General features: G+C 30.5%; 1 protein-coding gene across 1 annotated transcript in view; it reads left to right on the top strand.

Annotated features, from left to right (window-relative positions):
* The window catches only part of LOC129959371 (ubiquitin carboxyl-terminal hydrolase isozyme L3-like), a 41,503-nt gene extending 28,519 nt beyond the window's left edge, over positions 1-12,984 (top strand). The window contains exons 7-8 of the mRNA XM_056072194.1: positions 1,431-1,585; positions 12,704-12,984. Coding sequence (XP_055928169.1) covers positions 1,431-1,547 — 117 coding nt within the window. The 3' untranslated portion in view covers positions 1,548-1,585; positions 12,704-12,984. The remainder of the gene's footprint in view (positions 1-1,430; positions 1,586-12,703) is intronic.
* Positions 12,985-17,657: the final 4,673 nt, after the last annotated feature.

The raw sequence follows: 17,657 nt of genomic DNA, 5'->3' as shown, positions 1-17,657 counted from the left end.
TTATTTTCAAAGCAAGAGCAATTTGGCTACATTTAGAATATCTGTTTTAATTTTTATATTAGATTACGGAGTCATTTTTTTAATAAATTCAATTTATATGATCCATCATCGATATAATTTTCGCTTAATGTTTCAAAATGTACTTCGTACCAATACATAGTTTTTCGAAAATGTCAAATTGTTTTAAAGCATGATAGACTGTAAGATGTGGAATATTTTTCTTACTATTTGGCAAAACATAAAAATAAAGGCTGTCATAATTTCACTTAATATACTTTTGCATAATATGACAACTACAAAAAGATATGACGAAAAGTTGTGCCGTTATTTGTTAATCATAATCATAATAGGTGTATCCTGTTTAGTGAATTATGCCCTGTGAAATATTTTTAGACGATTCAATTATTATTGCATTTTGTAATTTGTTTATATGCATGGAATTATTTAAATAAACCCTTTCTAGAGCCGTGGGAAGTATGCTTCCCACCAAATTTTTCAATCTTTGTATGAAATTATGTAGGTTGGCATAAGTTCTGGCAAATTTTTTTAATAAGTCAGAAACTTAGATGCTTCAGTTCTTTATCTCAGACAAAATGATGTGTCTTGATTTGTTACTTAATTATTAATTAACCAACTTAATTAATGAATCAAATTAAATTTATCTAATAAGCTAAATGAATCCCTTTTCTTATTCTAATTTCAAGCCTAAAAATATTTTAACATGATATGACTAGAAAAAAATTGCCCTTGAGAGGGTTAAAAAAATATTGTTATTTATGAGATGGAAATAAGTTTATTTTTATTATAACTGTCAGTTCAATTATAGGGCCGAATGGAGACTACAGTAACAAAAAAGATGAGGAAGAATTATTACAAGAATGTTGTGCATTTATTATAAAAGAGAGTCAAGTAAAGCAGTATTAACAAAATTTAGGTAGCTTTTAAAATGTCTTTGCGTTCGATTTAATTTTTTAAAAAATAGAAAATTAATATATTAGCTAATAATACTAGTAAATCAGCATGAAATGCTGTTGTTATCGAAGAAATTATATCGAAATAAAAGATAATTGTAACATTTTATTGGTTTGTATCGAAATAAAAAATAATTACAACATTATATTGTTATATCGAAATAAAAGATAATTATAAAAATTAGATAACGAAATAAAAGATAATTATAACATTATATTGGTGTTATATCGAAATAAAAGATAATTATACATTACATTGGTGTTATATCGAAATAAAAGACAATTGCAACATTATATTGGTGTTATATCGAAATAAAAGATAATTATAACATTACATTGGTGTTATATCGAAACAAGAAATTTTCGTGGTTCGATCAAGAAAAATGCATGAAAATGTCATTTCGGTTAACTTTTGATTATTTGAATTTAAAATTCTCAACTGTTTTTCTTCTCGGTTAGGATTCCGTGGCGGTGTGCAAAAAGTTCATGGAGCGAGATCCAGAGAACGTGAATTTTTCGATCATGGCCCTGGTTGCGGGTGCGAATGCTGACACGGAAGAAGAGGAAGTTGAATAAGCGAGCATGCTCCGCGCTGAAACACTCTGCACTATGAAGTAAGGAAGAAAAAAAAAAGTCCATGTAGCTAAAATTATGATAAACATGCTATTTTATCATTATAAAATTGCTGAATATCAGCAGATTCACATATAATTAATTTTCTTTATCAGCATATGTGATACTTTTTTACTTGATCAACTTGACTTTTAATGAATTAAAATTTCAGTAAAATCGCTCCAAGTTGCCTATTCCAACCCTCTAAAGTATATATGTGAGAAATTTGACAGCTGCAGGTCAAACGGGAGCATGTAAATCACACACACACATTCATCTTTTTTACTTTCTTGTATACTAGTATAGAGGAAGTATAACGATCGTTGAAAAATTCGAATTCGAGATTTTGATGAATCTCCAGTCCCCCTGAGCCCCAGACTTCCTTGAGATCACAAAACACATTTTTAGAAAAAGACCTCTGTCCTTTTATCTGTCAACTGACAACTCAAAAACGCTTTGAGCTAGACGGGTGAAATTTGGTATACGGTCTTCACATCAAATTTACAGATTTCTATCGAATTTCGAGTCACATCTGTTCTGAGGAAGTCCGTCTGTTCGAATGTAAGTTAATACGATAATCACAAAGCGGAGAGAGCTAGATACATGAAATTCAGTACACAGATTTAACATCTATAATATAGACACCTATCAAATTCTGAGTAAATTCCAACAACGAGTTGACTGTCTGTTGGTCTGTACTTTTAGAAATATGTAAACACGACAAATCAAAAGCCCAATGACTTAAATACATGAAATATGGTATGAGATTTTGTGACTATAGGTACAGTTTTTTGACAAATGTTTGTTTCAATCGGTTATGAAAAACATGTATAAAATATAAATTAGAATTTTGGATACTCTTAACGCATACCAAGTATTAATCGCCAAGTAATTCGCCAAGCATCACACGACAGATGCAATAGAAATGCTACTTTCACGCCAAAAGTGAATATTTCGTAACTATTGTACACCAATGCCATGTAAGGTGTTCTCTGGCATACCAAGTTTATCAGAGAGAAAGCTTTGGGGAGACCACTCCCTCCGTTTCTTAGTAGAGATTTTATAAGATTGTCAGTTCTTCATAAGTAAAGAAGAGATTTAAAAACTTAAAAATCAAAATTTTCAACGTCCACTTTATTTGCAACTAAATTTAAAAAATAAGCTGAAGAATAAGTTCAAAGTTTATGTTTACATCGTATGCTGAATTTCTTTCCCCGTATTTTTTTTTTTTTTTTTTTTTTTCAATCTCCAAAAATATACTTGCTTTTTTTTTTTTTTTTTTTTTTTTAATCCAATGAGCTATTCCACCCACCTTGCGTCCAGAAATAACTCTACTCGCACGGTGTCGAAAGATCATCTTTCGTTCCCATGGGTGCAGCATTCAACCGATATAGTTAGCGTGGCGGTCAGAAAAAAGGGTCGACGACAGGACTATCAATTGTTGTCAATCATTTTCCTTGTAGGCAGCTATATTTCCTCCTCCACTAACACCTCGCTTTGACTTGTAAATCAGCAAAGCAAGGCCCATATGGATCCGGGAGGACCACCAATATTTCTGACAGAACCCTTTAGGGGCGATCGGGTTACTCTAGCATGTGGGTCAAAGAACTTTAAGGAACCTGCATTGTGGAGCGGCTGCCCCTCCTAACGGATACTTTTTATTCCATTGTTGGGTCAGTGACGGATGAGAGCAGAGACATGAATACATACATTTCTTTTTTTGGAGAAATATTGTTTTTTATTTGGCTAACCACAGCAGGGGAGTGTTATTCGTCCGGAAGGACAACTGTTTACTTGTTTTCTTTGGAAATTTGTTATCTTTGGTAATACAAATAAATGGAGAGGGACTGTTGATAACGTGTACTTTAGGATCAACGAGATAAGATTAATGATAAATAGAAGAAAGCAAAGTACCATAATAATATTGTAATTCACAAACAGATAAAATAAACAGAAAAAAATATGAAAATAGAAAAAATTCTTCAAAATATAGCTTTCAAAATGCAAACGTTTCATAACTCAAATCATGATAGAACGTAACATAAGATAAAAAATTGTCTGACCTGGATGGGTTTTTTTAAATCTGTAAAAAGAGGACATAATACTGCAGCGATTTCAATTTTTTTAAGTTTAAGATCTAGCTTTTGATATAAACTTTAACTATACCCTTCCTTTTATATGTCTTTTTTAAAACTATGTCTATTTTATATTTTTAATATGAATATGTTTTCTTGGTTTCTTTTAGATATTTATCTACTTTTAAGAACAACATTTCATTTGTTTATTTATTTTCCTTAATGAAATATATGTTTGTTTATTTTGATTCGATGAACAAATTTTTTTCGAATGCTGCTTTATGTCTCTCGATCTTCTCATGTTGTGCTAAGATATCCCATTTAAAAAGTACATTCATTTCATTAAAATATTTTTTTCTTACTGGCTCATATAATAGCATGAAGATTCTAAATATAACTTAAATTTCAGAACTGCATCTGTATTCTTTGTTAAATTATTTTACTAATTTTAATTCATGATAGCAGAGTAAACAATGTTGTTATACCCATTTTTCAGATCCTGTGTGTGTGTGTGTGTGTGTGTGTGTCGTCTTAAACAAATAGCCCGAATTTAACTAAAATTTTTAGACTTATTATATGAGGTATGAAAAAGATTACTGCTAATTTTTCAAGATATAAAAATAAATAAATTATTCAATTAATTAGAAAGGAACAAAAATTTCATTTATTTTATTTTTTAAAAAATATTTTTAACTACTTTATCACCATTTATTAAAATGTCTCTATCATTTTAATACTTCTTTTATCAATCTTAAAATAATTATTTAATCATGCTTGAAAATAAACTAAAGTCAGTCGCTCAAACGACAACCATTTTTTTCCTACTTCAGCATTTATGAACAAAATGTCCAGCACTCATTTAACAAATACCAATTACTTACGAAGAAAACCGTCTGGTTCAGTTAATAATTTAATTTTAATTAAAAGCAAACAAATAAACGAAATTTGTTTATTACTTTTTATACAAAACAAGCTTTTATGTTAAAAATGAAAAGATTTTAATGCCGTGCCATGTCAGGTAGATCAACTGGTTACATCGAAATGGAAAAACCCAGAAGAACCCTCAGCCATGTGGCTGCATGTTTCTCAACCCCCTACTTCGGGGGGTGGGGGCATTTCCCAAATAGCCGGATTCAGTTCTCCGTGTGGGAAAGCGAGGGACCTGCGATCCTCATGGAGTGGACTTGCACCCTTTGACCCTGTGCCGTTGGACAGCGAGCGGAAAATCCAATTTTCCGGCCGGTGCGTTCGACACTTCCTGCAACTCGATCTGCACAGTTGCACTCCACTCCATTGTGCACTTTATCCCTTAAGATCGACTTTTTCTTCATTCAAACTGGGGAAGAAGAAATGCACGTATCTGGAGAGGAGTGGATTGGCTAATAGGTCAGAAACACATAATTCAGTCTCGGAAACATAGTGATTGCAATTGCTTTTCGCAAAAAACAAAGTTATAGTCTAATATATGTTCAGTCTTTATATATTATATAAATAAGAAATCCAAATGGCATTCAATGACATATTTCAATTGAGACAAAAGACGAACATATAAGAAACTTGCCAAGCTTAGTAATATCAATCAATGGCTTATAGGAAAGGATAAAAAAATTGCAGCAAAACTTATAAAACATTCAAATTTATAATTCATCAACTGCAGATTTCTGAAAAACATAGCAAGTGGCTTACTGATAGAAACGTTAGATAGTTTAAATATAATAATAATAGATAGATAGTTTAAAGTATAATAATAGCATATTCAGAGAAATATTTTATTTAAAAAACTTGACGTAAATATGAAGATGGAGCATTTTTAATCCATTGTGGGTCTTCATCTTTCTGACACTGAGGTAGTTTTAAAAATTTCAAAAGAGACATTACCTTCGTTTGTTCGCGACAAAATAGTTCTCCAATTGATAATCCTCATAAAATTCATTACTCCGACAAATCAGATCACTCGGGTAGAGGTTTTCATGGTCCAACTTTGAACTTAAGCATCGTGTTTTCAGATTACTAGATTTCAAAATAATTTTGACCATCGTTCAATCAAGAAGTATTTATTTCATTGAAATTACAATTATTAATTAAATCAAAATATTTTAGATTATAGGGAGATTTTTAGAACAACTGTTGTTGTTTTACAATTTATTTAAGTAAATGGTAAACAACAAGAATTTAAGAACCAACGAGTCATTTTCTGAGTGAAAGTGGTCAGATTTTCAAAAATCTGTGCCTTATAAGACTGTGCTTACTTGCAATGTTTGAGATGGATTGGTTTGACAGCTATACATATTTTAAATTTGCATCAGACTGAACGGAAGGTTAAAATTTTTGTTATGTAAACTGCATTTAAAAATAGGAATTTTATGCTAACACAAAAACGTCAAAGCATTGATTTTTCTCTCTAAATGAAAGAGGATCACCATTTTCAGTAACTTACAAATTTGTCTAATGACTTTTAGTTGTATTATTCTTTCAGTAAGATAAACTATCCATATAGATCCATCAGTAAGATAAACTATCCATATAGATCCATCAGTAAGATAAACTATCCATATATTCAATAAATCCATTTTTTAATCTTCTAAGATAGCTCCTACATAAGTGTGAACACTATGAGCTCCGCCTTTTCTTCACAATCACTGAACCACTGAAGTAAAAATACGGATATTTGGTATCGACTGTCAACTTATTCAAATGTGCTGGAGCAAATGCACCAAGCCACCTTTCCGTTTCGGACTCGAGCTCAATAGAACCATCCAAGTATTCGGATCTATGCTCCAGTTTCTTAATCGACCATGAGAGTGCTCAGAATCGGGATCTGCTGGTGGAGGTATCGGACTGGATTCAAGCGTGAAACCGATTACGACACTTCGTCGAAAAAGAATGACTGCAGATTTGCTGTGAGATGTTTATAGATTTTTCGATCGCGCGCTCAAAACATGTTTTCCAACTGCTGGGAACATTATAAAAGGATCTTGCTGTCATTTTAGTCAACAACATCCGCTTAACGGAACAAATGGAAATGGAATAAGACAGAACAACACTGATTTCCGTTTTTGACATTGGCACAAATATATATTTAATTTGCATATCTGAATCCTAAAATGTCCTTAGTTTTATCCTTCCACGTACAATCCCCATATTTTAAGTGCTTGTTAAAAAAAACAACTTATAAGTATATGCAGTACCAATAAAAACTCGAATTGTAAATTATGAGTAAATGAATAGCTGAAAGTCTTTCTGTTTCCATCATTTTACTATTGCAAATGGCAAAATATTATCAAATGGTGCACTTTCAGTTATTGCCAAATTTGAACACAAAGAATTTAGAAGTTTTTGAAAAGAATTAAGAGTGTTAAAGAACATAAACCAATAAGATGTGCAAATTTATATCAATTATCGTTGAGAAAGATATTCGATCTTGTGTGTTTAGTAAAGTGCCAATGGATTATTTCTTCTGTTTTAGAAGCGGGGCTTCTTTGTTTCAGTTTTATCTAATAATACAAAGGAGAAAGTGTTGCAATAATTCACAAGGAATATGAAACAAATAATATCAAATAAAAATGAGCGTTACAGTTTTAATAATGAGTGGGGCGATATTAAAACAAAATTAAAAATTGGTATTAAAAAAGTGCTGAATAAAAGCTGTTATTACATTTTAATTCCAACAATCTTGGTGATTTTGTACAAGGATAAATTAACATTTTTGTTAGGTAAAATTGCAACATATAATAAACGCAGTTAAAAATGGCGAAAATATTTTTTTCTTAGATTTGAGGGGCGATTATATAACCTAGAATGTATATGTTGAATGGCAACATGCATGTTCAAAGAATCTTTCTAAACAGAACATTTTTATGCGAACATTCATTGTATACAATAAATTAAATAGGCATGGGTTATGAGAATATATAGCTCATTCCTTTGGCATTATATAAAATGTGTTTCAGATCTATAATTCGAATATAAGGACCACATAACATATTTCATCTAATTTTCACCTCGTTTTTTTCCAGTATTTCAAACCAGACACGCGGACGTAATATTTTCTTTCTCTCTTTCTCCTCTCGCAACCATTTTTTTTTTTATTTCGAGATTTTTTAAATGTTGATATTTATCGAAACTTGAGGGTTGTGTATTTTTTTTCACTATAATACTTTTTCTATGCTTAATCTATAAAAGAAAGATAAGCAACTGAAATGGACTCTTTAAAACTTTTTTGCATATTAATAAATGCACTTGTGTAGTATTTATTGCATGTCATTGATTTACCATGGCTAAGGAAGAATCTATTAGAATGCTATCTTAGGGAATTTTTTTTTTGTAAGATTAATTGCTAGGATGCGGTTAATGCACAAGTACTAGAACACCGAATGTGCATTCTTTACGTATTCTTCTCAACGTATAGAAACCAAACTTTGACTCAAAACTTCAATTTAAGTTACAAAATTGCATACTAAATTTCATATATAAATCGTTGAGTTTTTGAATTTGAGCCCAGACTGACAGACGATCAACCCCTTGAGGAGTCTGATTCCTTATTTGATAAGTACCTACATGTTCAATATCAAATCTGTGCACCTATTTTTATCCAGGCAGCGATCTTCGTTTTATAGTTATCGTGTTAACTTATGTTCGGACAGGCAGATATTCACAAGGATGGATTATCTACAACTGAATAATAGAAACCATACACCCAATTTTATCCGTTTAGCTGAAAGGCTTTAGAAGTTATTATCTTCTCAAACAAAAATGTATAATTCTATTTTTTTGGGGGGGGTGAGGGGAAGGCAAGGGGCTCTAAAATGTGGAGATTCGGATCTCGAGGGTTTTTTTCTTTCTATTAAAATACATTCTCTGTATATATGAGAAAGTAAAAAAGGCTTTGATTAAATTATTGAGTCCCTTTCAACGTTATCTACCATTAATACGAAACTATTGGCGAAATTATGTTAGATTTTGAGTCATTATTATCCGATCTTGTCTACAAAAAAAAATCAAAATTAATTGAAATTTGACCTTATCTGGAACAAAGCATTAAATATACGAATTATTAGAATTTCCTTAGATCGGTTAATTATTTACTGTTTGAAATTAAATTATCACTTTCTAGTAGAAACGTGAGATATTCATCCTACATATGCATAATATTATTGAAAATAATCCATGCATTTAACTGAGGAACATAATATATTGTATAGGTACAAATAAATTTCTTGCGGTAGATTTGATGAGTGAAATGACAAAAAACAAAAATATTAAATAATTCAAGAAAAAAATAAGGGTTTAAATATAAGTTAAAAGTAATAGCAAGTTTTTTTTTTTTTTTTTTTTTTTGAATGAGCTTAAAGTTTTTATCATGTAAAAACAATAATGCTTAAAATTATATGCACTTAGCCCACATAATTTTTTTTTTTTTTTTTTTTTTTTTGAAAATTCGGCAAACGTATTTTGAACTTCATAGATTCGTAATATTATTAGTATAAAAAAAGAATTTTAAAGGTCAAGAAGATTTTCAAAGAACTAAAAATATGTAACAATACATTTTTTTGCATCTTCGAATGTATAAAACATTAAGAACTTATTCCATTAATAAAAATCAATGATTGGAAAATAAGCGTCCCATTTATTTCAAGTTGATTGATTTGATTTTCTTATATACAATATATACTCAATTCTTTGGATTTATTATTTAGAGATTTATTCATTTATTTATTTGTTGAAATACTTGCTTAAGCACTGTATAGTGAAATTTCATTCCAATAAATCGTTCCACTGGAATTATCACGATTTTAAAGACAATTGGATAAACGTAAAACTCAAAACATGAAAGAGGTTGTCGCTTTTCAGTTTCCTATATTTTTTGACATATTCAATTTAATCAATGAAAAAATGAGCATCTATGAAAAATACCATTGCCTTTGAATTTATTACTTAGCGATGTATTCATTTGTTTATCTATGCTTATGCACCGTACAGGGAAATTTCTTTTTGCAATAAATTGTTCCATTTGAACTATCACGTTCTTAAAGACAACTGGATGAACGTAAAGCTCAAAACATGAAAGAGGGACATTTTTCAATTTCAATTCCTTATATTTTTTGACTTATTCAATTAGCTAATCTATGAAAAAGTGCACAACTCTGAAAAAAAATAGTGATACCGGATTTTGTTTAGCTATATGAATGATTATCAAACAACTTCTTAAAATATATACCAGAAGGGTCGTTCATAACAATATGTTTATTCCATTATTTTTGCGATAAACATATGACTTCTGGTGCTTTTAAAAACCATGACGACGATGGATCTCTTGAAACACAAGACCTCCCCGAAGATCACAGCAACATCAAAAAAAAAAAAAAAAAAAAAAAGAAGAAGAAGGGGTGCATTTCAAATTCCTTTGTTGCAGATCTTCCATATTTGAGTCAAGGGGGTCATTGGACCGTCTGAAAAGCCAAGGTTTAGCCCTCAAAATCCAATCAAACCGATTCACCGACTGATCCCGAAATCCGATCAAAGACAGGCCGACCGCACGACACTCGCGACAAAACCCAAAACAGAATGAAAAAAAGAACTGGAAGCAGAAGAAAAAAAAAGTCTAGATTCCAGTTGACAGGTTTGAAGAGAGAGGATTAGGTTCTCGGCCTAATCCCCATCGAGGCAGATGTGGTGAGGTGACAGCTGATAGGCCTGAGGCCTAGTCTCCGAGAGTGTGTCTTGAGAATAGTGAGATTAGATTTCATCTCGCACTTGGCGAAAATCCTTTCATCTCTTCCACCGTACCGGTGTTTTAATTGGATAAAAAAAAAAGTCATTAAAATGTAAGATAAAGTTTTAAATACAGAAATGATGCTTTGTAGATTGTTTTTGAATAACTTTTATGTTAACAGAGAAGGTATTTGATCGCAAAAGTCGGTAAGTTGTGAGAAACTTAATATCAAAGCAAAATGCTTTTTTTTTTCTTGTCAGAGGAAGCAAATATACGAATGCTTTCACTTCACTTTTTACTTCAAAAAAATCATGGAATAGACGTCGAAAAGAACATATATATAGTAAATATACTTGTCTTGTTCCATGGTTTACACATTCCATTAGTTAAGTCAAAATGCCCAAGTCCTGTAAAAACCTGAGCAACTTAAATTTGCACTTTTTTACTTTTTTGTATACGTAGAAAAAGTATTGTAAATGTTAAAAAATTTCAGATCGAAATCTTGGCGTATCTCGTCATTTCATGTTTTTTCCTGGAAAATATAATATATTGGATAAATATATTTTCATCTGTCTGCTAATGTTATAATTAAAAAATGATTTGAATTATGAAAATGAGGTACGGTCCTTACGCCAAATGTATGGATTTTTAAGTTTAGAACGAAATCCATTGGGGCGAAATCTGCCTGACCGAAAGTTCAAATGAAAGTGAACTCGATACATGCATAAAAAGGAGAGCTGTTCAATACAGAGGTTTAATATTTAAAATACAGATCCACTAAGGAGTTGAACATCTGCACTTTTTCATGCATGTAAATGCAATGACTTAAATAACCTTGTGGCTACCATTGCAGTTCTACGTCAAATTTTGGCTTAAATCGCTCTTGAGAAAGGCGATATTTGATTTTCTGGCATCTGTGTCAGCGATTGATCGTCAATGTTCACATATTAGATTCAATGAAAACGCTAGATTCATGCCAAAGATCGATCTTTCGTAATTATTATTAATTATTATTTCGTATGTTGTTAATCCACAAATCTTGCCGTTATTATAATAAGAAGCAAGCAACTCTCATGTCTGAAAATAAAAGTCTAATCACTCTTGGCGTTCACAAGCCTTATTCAGGATCCAGATTTTTATGCGAGAGCCGGGGACGGGGAGGGGGGGGGGAGACAACACCTTTATTAGAGAGTGTGCGAGGAAATTGTCGAAAGACCATTCCCGCTGGTTATAATAAGGCTCTGCGTTTTGCGCGTGGCCATTCATTTATGTCACTTCTTGCCTCTTATTTACTTCAAAGAGATTTTTTTTTTTTTGTATCGTGTTTTAGATTGTTTTTTCAAATCTCTAATTAATGCAGTTTTTTTTTCTCTTTTAACATATTTTTAAATAATATTTTAACAATTTCTTAAATATTTTTATTTATTATATCTTTTTTATAAGATATTTTTATTAAAAATGTCTCTTTTCACAATAATTAATTTTTTCCCTTAACTGCTGAAAATGATAAGTTAAATTTGTACCCAATGTAATTACGATGAAGGACTATGAGGTTGAAGGATCTAATAATCAAGAGAAATTCCACTCATCCTAGCCCGTTGCTTAATACCCTAAATACAGTAGCATACTAATATCACGATATAAACCAAATAATTCAATTTTTTGTTATAAAGAATGAAAAATAAAACAATCATAAATCAAAGAATCTTTCACTTATTTTTCTGAAGTCATTAGAGATCTATTAAAATATCCCTTTGGGTTGTCAGTATTCATGCCTTTCCCTTCCCCCTTTGTGACAATATTATACTTGTGATCGCAGGAGTAGGTGAATCAAATATATGTTATTGATCGTTATAATATGTTAAATATGAATATTATACTATGTTAAATCTAAGTATTATACTATGCGTTATTAATCGTTATCCTTTTTTATATACAAGTATTATTACTACGCGTTATTGATCGTTATACTATGTTAAATACAAGTATTATTACTATGCGTTATTGATCGTTATATTACACATGTTAGATATTAGTATTATACTATGCGCTATTGATCGTTATACTATGTTAAATATAAGTATCCTACTATGAGTTATTGATCTATTATACTATGTCAATGTAAATATTATACCTATGCGTTATTGATGGTTATACTTAGAAACGATCACAACGTTTCTTTTCCTCATAAAGTACTTCTATTTCTTACACAAAATGCGCATCCACGTCAACAAACAATAAAAAAACGATCTAACTCTAAAATATTGAAAAAATAATCACAAGTATAGACCAAAATTCCTCAACGGTGCACATATTTGCTTTTTCTTTTTCAGGCCAGCTTAGAAGTCTTCAAGTTGCACAAGTAAAACCAAAAGAAGCGTCTGCTAGCAACTTTAGATAGATTTGTTCTCCTGCCATTGCTGTGCCTCTGCGACAAAAGTGATATCGCCATTTCTCCTCCAACCTGTGGATGCGATACTTTGTATGCATTTCAGATATGGACACTATTCTTCTCTTCACAATGGTTATTTGAAAATGTGAAATTTGTATGACATAACTTTTCTGTACGGAGAGCACACGTGCTTATCGAATAAATTATCTACTATCCATCAAAGTTGCTTGTCGTCGTTGTTGTCAAATATTTCAGGCCCGTCGTCCTGAACCGAATCAAATGTTTCGTGATATCGGAGAGTGCATTTTATTATTTTTCTTTGTTAGCTACTATTACCAAAAGAGAAGGCTATTTTTAGCATTGTCAAAATCTAGATGTGTGGCTCAGTTTTGAAAGAAAGGAAAAGCCACTCAGTGTAGTTGAGTAGTTTTATTTATTTGTTATTTTTTCGCTCATAAAACGATGAGAATTATTTTGAAGTAACTTATTCAGCAAAATATAAGAAATATTTTTACAGGTTTAAGAAATGCTGAGTTCATTTTGTTTGTACTCCATTTTGTTTTACTTTTTTTTTCTAATTTTTTTTTTTAATTTCAAAAATAAAATCGTTTTTTAACACACAAAGTTAGTTTTGTTAATGAATTAAGCTTTGTTACTTCAATTATAAAAGTATTTAATAATCGAAAAGTAATGAGTTATTAATGGTATATTTTATAGAATGAATAATTTTTGAACTGTATTATTTATTGGAAATTTTTTTTCTTTGTTTCTTATTTATTGTTCATTTTATGCATGAACATTTTACGGAATCAAAAATTTTATCGTGGACGTTTTTAGAACTTTCAAGCAAAATTTACTTTAGGTATAATTATAATTAAATTAGAATAATAATTAAATAAACCCTGTAGCTCCCCTTTATTGTTTAGATATTTTTCTAAAACTCTTTTACATCCAGAAGAAATTGAAAATACCATCTATATGAATTACAAATAAGATTATTGTTATCTTTCTTATTGTTAAATAAGTTGTCTTTGGTGACCAGCTGGTTCGTCAGGTATATTGGTTTTTACATAGTTTTAGTTAAACTTTTTAAATATATTTTCGTGTCTATGATGTCTCTTAAATTCTCAAACATCAAAGCCGTGTTATTTTAATTGCCGTATATATGCTTTGTTCATTGAGGAAAATTTTTAATGGACACCAGTCCACTGACGTATCAGCTTTGCTAGATATATAAATATTCGGTTAATCTATCTAATTTATAATTAGATCTATCTAATTTGATTCAAATTTAAAAAATAAATATCCAGTTAATAGTAGCCTTTAGCGACCAGCTGATTTATCAGGGAAATTGGTAATATTTAACTTTTATGTAAAGCGTAAGGGCATGACTTAATGATCATGATTCTGCGAAATTATCAAACATTAAAGCCGTGTGATTTTAAACGTCTTACATAAGCTTTGTTTATCATGCACTTGAATCTTTTTAATGGGGATCAATCCCGCATCATTATAGAAATATTAAAAACGTAAATTTCCGATTCATTTGTCTTCTAAATTTCATCATATTGTATCGTCAATACTTTTCATCCCTTCATAAGCAACACAGATATTCAAACAAAATCCTTTATTTTTAACCTTCAACAAATGATGAAAATCACGCGATCAGATAAGTGATGAAATAATGAAAACGGTTAGAATTTCAGGACAACATTAAAATTTATTGCTGGAAATAAGACAAAAAATATTTTTTTTAAATTACCAAATTTCAGAAAAAATTCACATAACTATTAACTTGTACCATTTAAAAACAATTTTTTTAAATGTTTTTTAAATGAAACGGCATAAAATTATTTTTATGGATAATGTTTTCAGAAGTTATCTCGCTAAGATGTCAAAATCCAGTTTAACTTTTAATTAATTAAAATTCTAATCAAACTTTTTTTAAAAAGACATACCGAGATGCACATTTCTATCCTGGAAGGTATATAAGCGCCAAATTTAGTAGTTATAGATTAAACAGTCTGGCTTGTAGAGCGTCAACAGACACATACACATACTCATCTTTACTATTGGTATAGACAAATGTGTGTAAAAAAAGAAATCCAAATTTGAAAAGCAACATATCATTTTAAAAAATTCAAAAAAATTTCTCTCTCTCTCTTTTTTTTTTTTTAAATCTTAAGACGTATTCCAAATGTTGTACTTTTGGATTAAAAATCATCCTCGAACATAAATTAAGTGCTTTAACGCTTTTTGCATACAGAACTAGAGATTCTGATCTGGTATATAAGTGACATAATCGTTGAAGATGGAATACAATAACGAGGAGATCTTTTTAATTTCACCCTATTTAAGTTAGAATTGTCAGTGTATATGATCAATGTTGAGAGATAATTTCCTAACAATGAGAGATAATATTTACTGGTGGCATAGCACACATTACTACTTCGCATGGATGGCTTAATAGCATAATCCAAATAGAAAGTTGTTGGTAGTATTAAATAGTTTAGAATTAATAACTTTGAAACTTTTAACAAGCATTTTCCTATTTATTATATAGTCATTAATATTTGATTCCAAATCTAAAAATCCTAACTAACGAACCCAGTTAAACCAAAACAATGTTTTTCATTCTGAGACGTAACACAACATTTGATTACAACCTTCTGCAAACCGTTGTAAACTAAGACATCTCGCATCGACTAACAAACACATTACTTCTCAACCCTTCCAGCCCATAAATCGATATCGAATGCCTGGGACAGGGCGAGCAGTTATGGGCCTTCTGGCAGCAGTAATTCAACCTGGACATCTCACAAGCAGCGGCCGCAGTAATTTATTGCCCAAGAAAGATTGGATAATGGTATTGATGGCAGAGAAGTTTTATGTCCAGTCTCCTGACCACATAAATCACAGCATGGAAGAATGGTGTGTAACAAACACCTAGGAGACTGGAATCAAGCCCCCTTGTAAACATTGCTCTTAACGGGGGTCACTCCTATGCGTTTTAGTATGGCATGGGTGTGAAAGCTTATTATGGCGCATTGTCGGCCGGAGGAAGATAGCGTCCCGTTTCTTGCTGTATTTCCTTTGAGATGCTTGAGAATAAGGACCGATAGGCGATCTAATATTTATGGGACCTTAAAGAGTGTCGCTTCGGCATTGAGTTTCGCAGGTGGACCATCGCTTCCTGTGCTCTAAAAGAACTCTGGTCACTTGAAAGTTAAATGGTTTTTTGCTATTTTCTTCAATAAGTAGAAAATCCGCTTTACTACTTACTTTGAAAGCTTTAAATGCAGATATTTGGTTACATTTTGATTCTGAGATTTTTTTAAAGAGCAATGAAATTAGGAATCTATTATTATTCTGCAGATAATTTTCGGTGTTGAAAACTACATTAAAATGTGAATTCCTATGCAAGGTTAAAGTGAAGTGAATTCGCTGCACAACGAATAATTCAAATAATATAATAACTATTTTTTTAAAAAAAATTTTACTTTGAATTTTTTCCCTCTCTATAATGGTGGTCTTACAAACACACTAGTATTATAAAGGAAAATGTGGAATCATTTTCTAACTGTCCATTTTTGCAGATATTCATTTATCTAGAAATACATGGAATGATATCTCTTATTCTAATTTAAATCCTAATTAATTCCTAATTTTTATCTTTATTTAGCCTACTTTAACTTTATTCTATAATAAAATGTTCTCTTATTTCCTCATCCGATTCCCACTTTTTTATTTAAATAATTGTAAAAAGCCCTTAATAAAACTGCTGATTCTGTGATTCCCACACCAGGAACAAAGGTTCAAAAATCCTTAGCCTTCATTCATACTTTTTTAAAGATACCTAAGATCCATTTGCCTAAATCGATGAGTGTCAAAGAAATCCCTGTCAGAATCTTATAGAAAAATCATTGAAGGGAAAAATTATAATCACTTTCGCTCTTGTATTACGATATAGACTGATGCATCTCTTATCGTTTTTTCTCTGTACATAACATGACTTCCGTGGTTAAAATTTCAAAAGATTTATCTTTTCGGCCACGCATCGGCAAAATTATGTTTACATTTTATGCATATGTGTAAAATGAAAGAATATTTGTAAAACAACTGCAATTATAATATAAAAAAAAACTCTAAAAATAAAGAGCATCGCTTTCATGAGTAGTAATTACATAAAAATGTAATATTTCAAGAACAAGACTGTTTAGAAAATTGTTATATTTCAAAGAAAAAAAAAATAATGAACAATTTCATTACATATTATATATCACAAAACTTACAGTCTTGTAAGATAATCTTTTAATAAGCTATCAACAAATTGATTATTTTGTGATATGTCTACGCTGTATTTATTTCCATTTTTTTTAAAAAAATTACAAAATATCCCATTCGCATATTTTCAAACTTAATTATTAGGTTGTTGAATATTCTGTCGTGAGACAGAACTGAATTTCGCAAAGTGTTTTTTTACTCGAATACAATTTTCAACAGTAATCACAGAATCCTCGGAAATTATAATTAGCCTAATTGCGCTCATTTGAAATCAACGACTTTTTATTGCTAAGAATCACTTTAAATGAAATGCTAAGCACGTCTTGATATTTAAAAGTACATTTATTCCTATTTATAGAAAAATGTTTACACTATATCCTTTTCGATTGCTAAAAATGTCAAAAGTTTTGCAAAGTTCGAGATTTAAAAACTAAAAATTAATTATGAGAAAAAAAAATTCTGTTTTTAAATTGAGCAATACAAGCAAAACAATTTTGTCTTGAAAAATGAAAACATTTAGAAAAACAGATATTCCAAAAAAGAAAAGAATTGTGCATAGTTTTCACTGCATGGTGTTCGAACTCAATTTGCTTAATGTGCTTTGTATATAA

This window comes from Argiope bruennichi, chromosome 2, assembly GCF_947563725.1.
Source record: "Argiope bruennichi chromosome 2, qqArgBrue1.1, whole genome shotgun sequence".
NCBI lineage: Eukaryota > Metazoa > Arthropoda > Arachnida > Araneae > Araneidae > Argiope > Argiope bruennichi.
The sequence above is the reverse complement of the archived record's forward strand: the minus strand, read 5'-3'. Positions and strand labels throughout refer to the sequence as shown.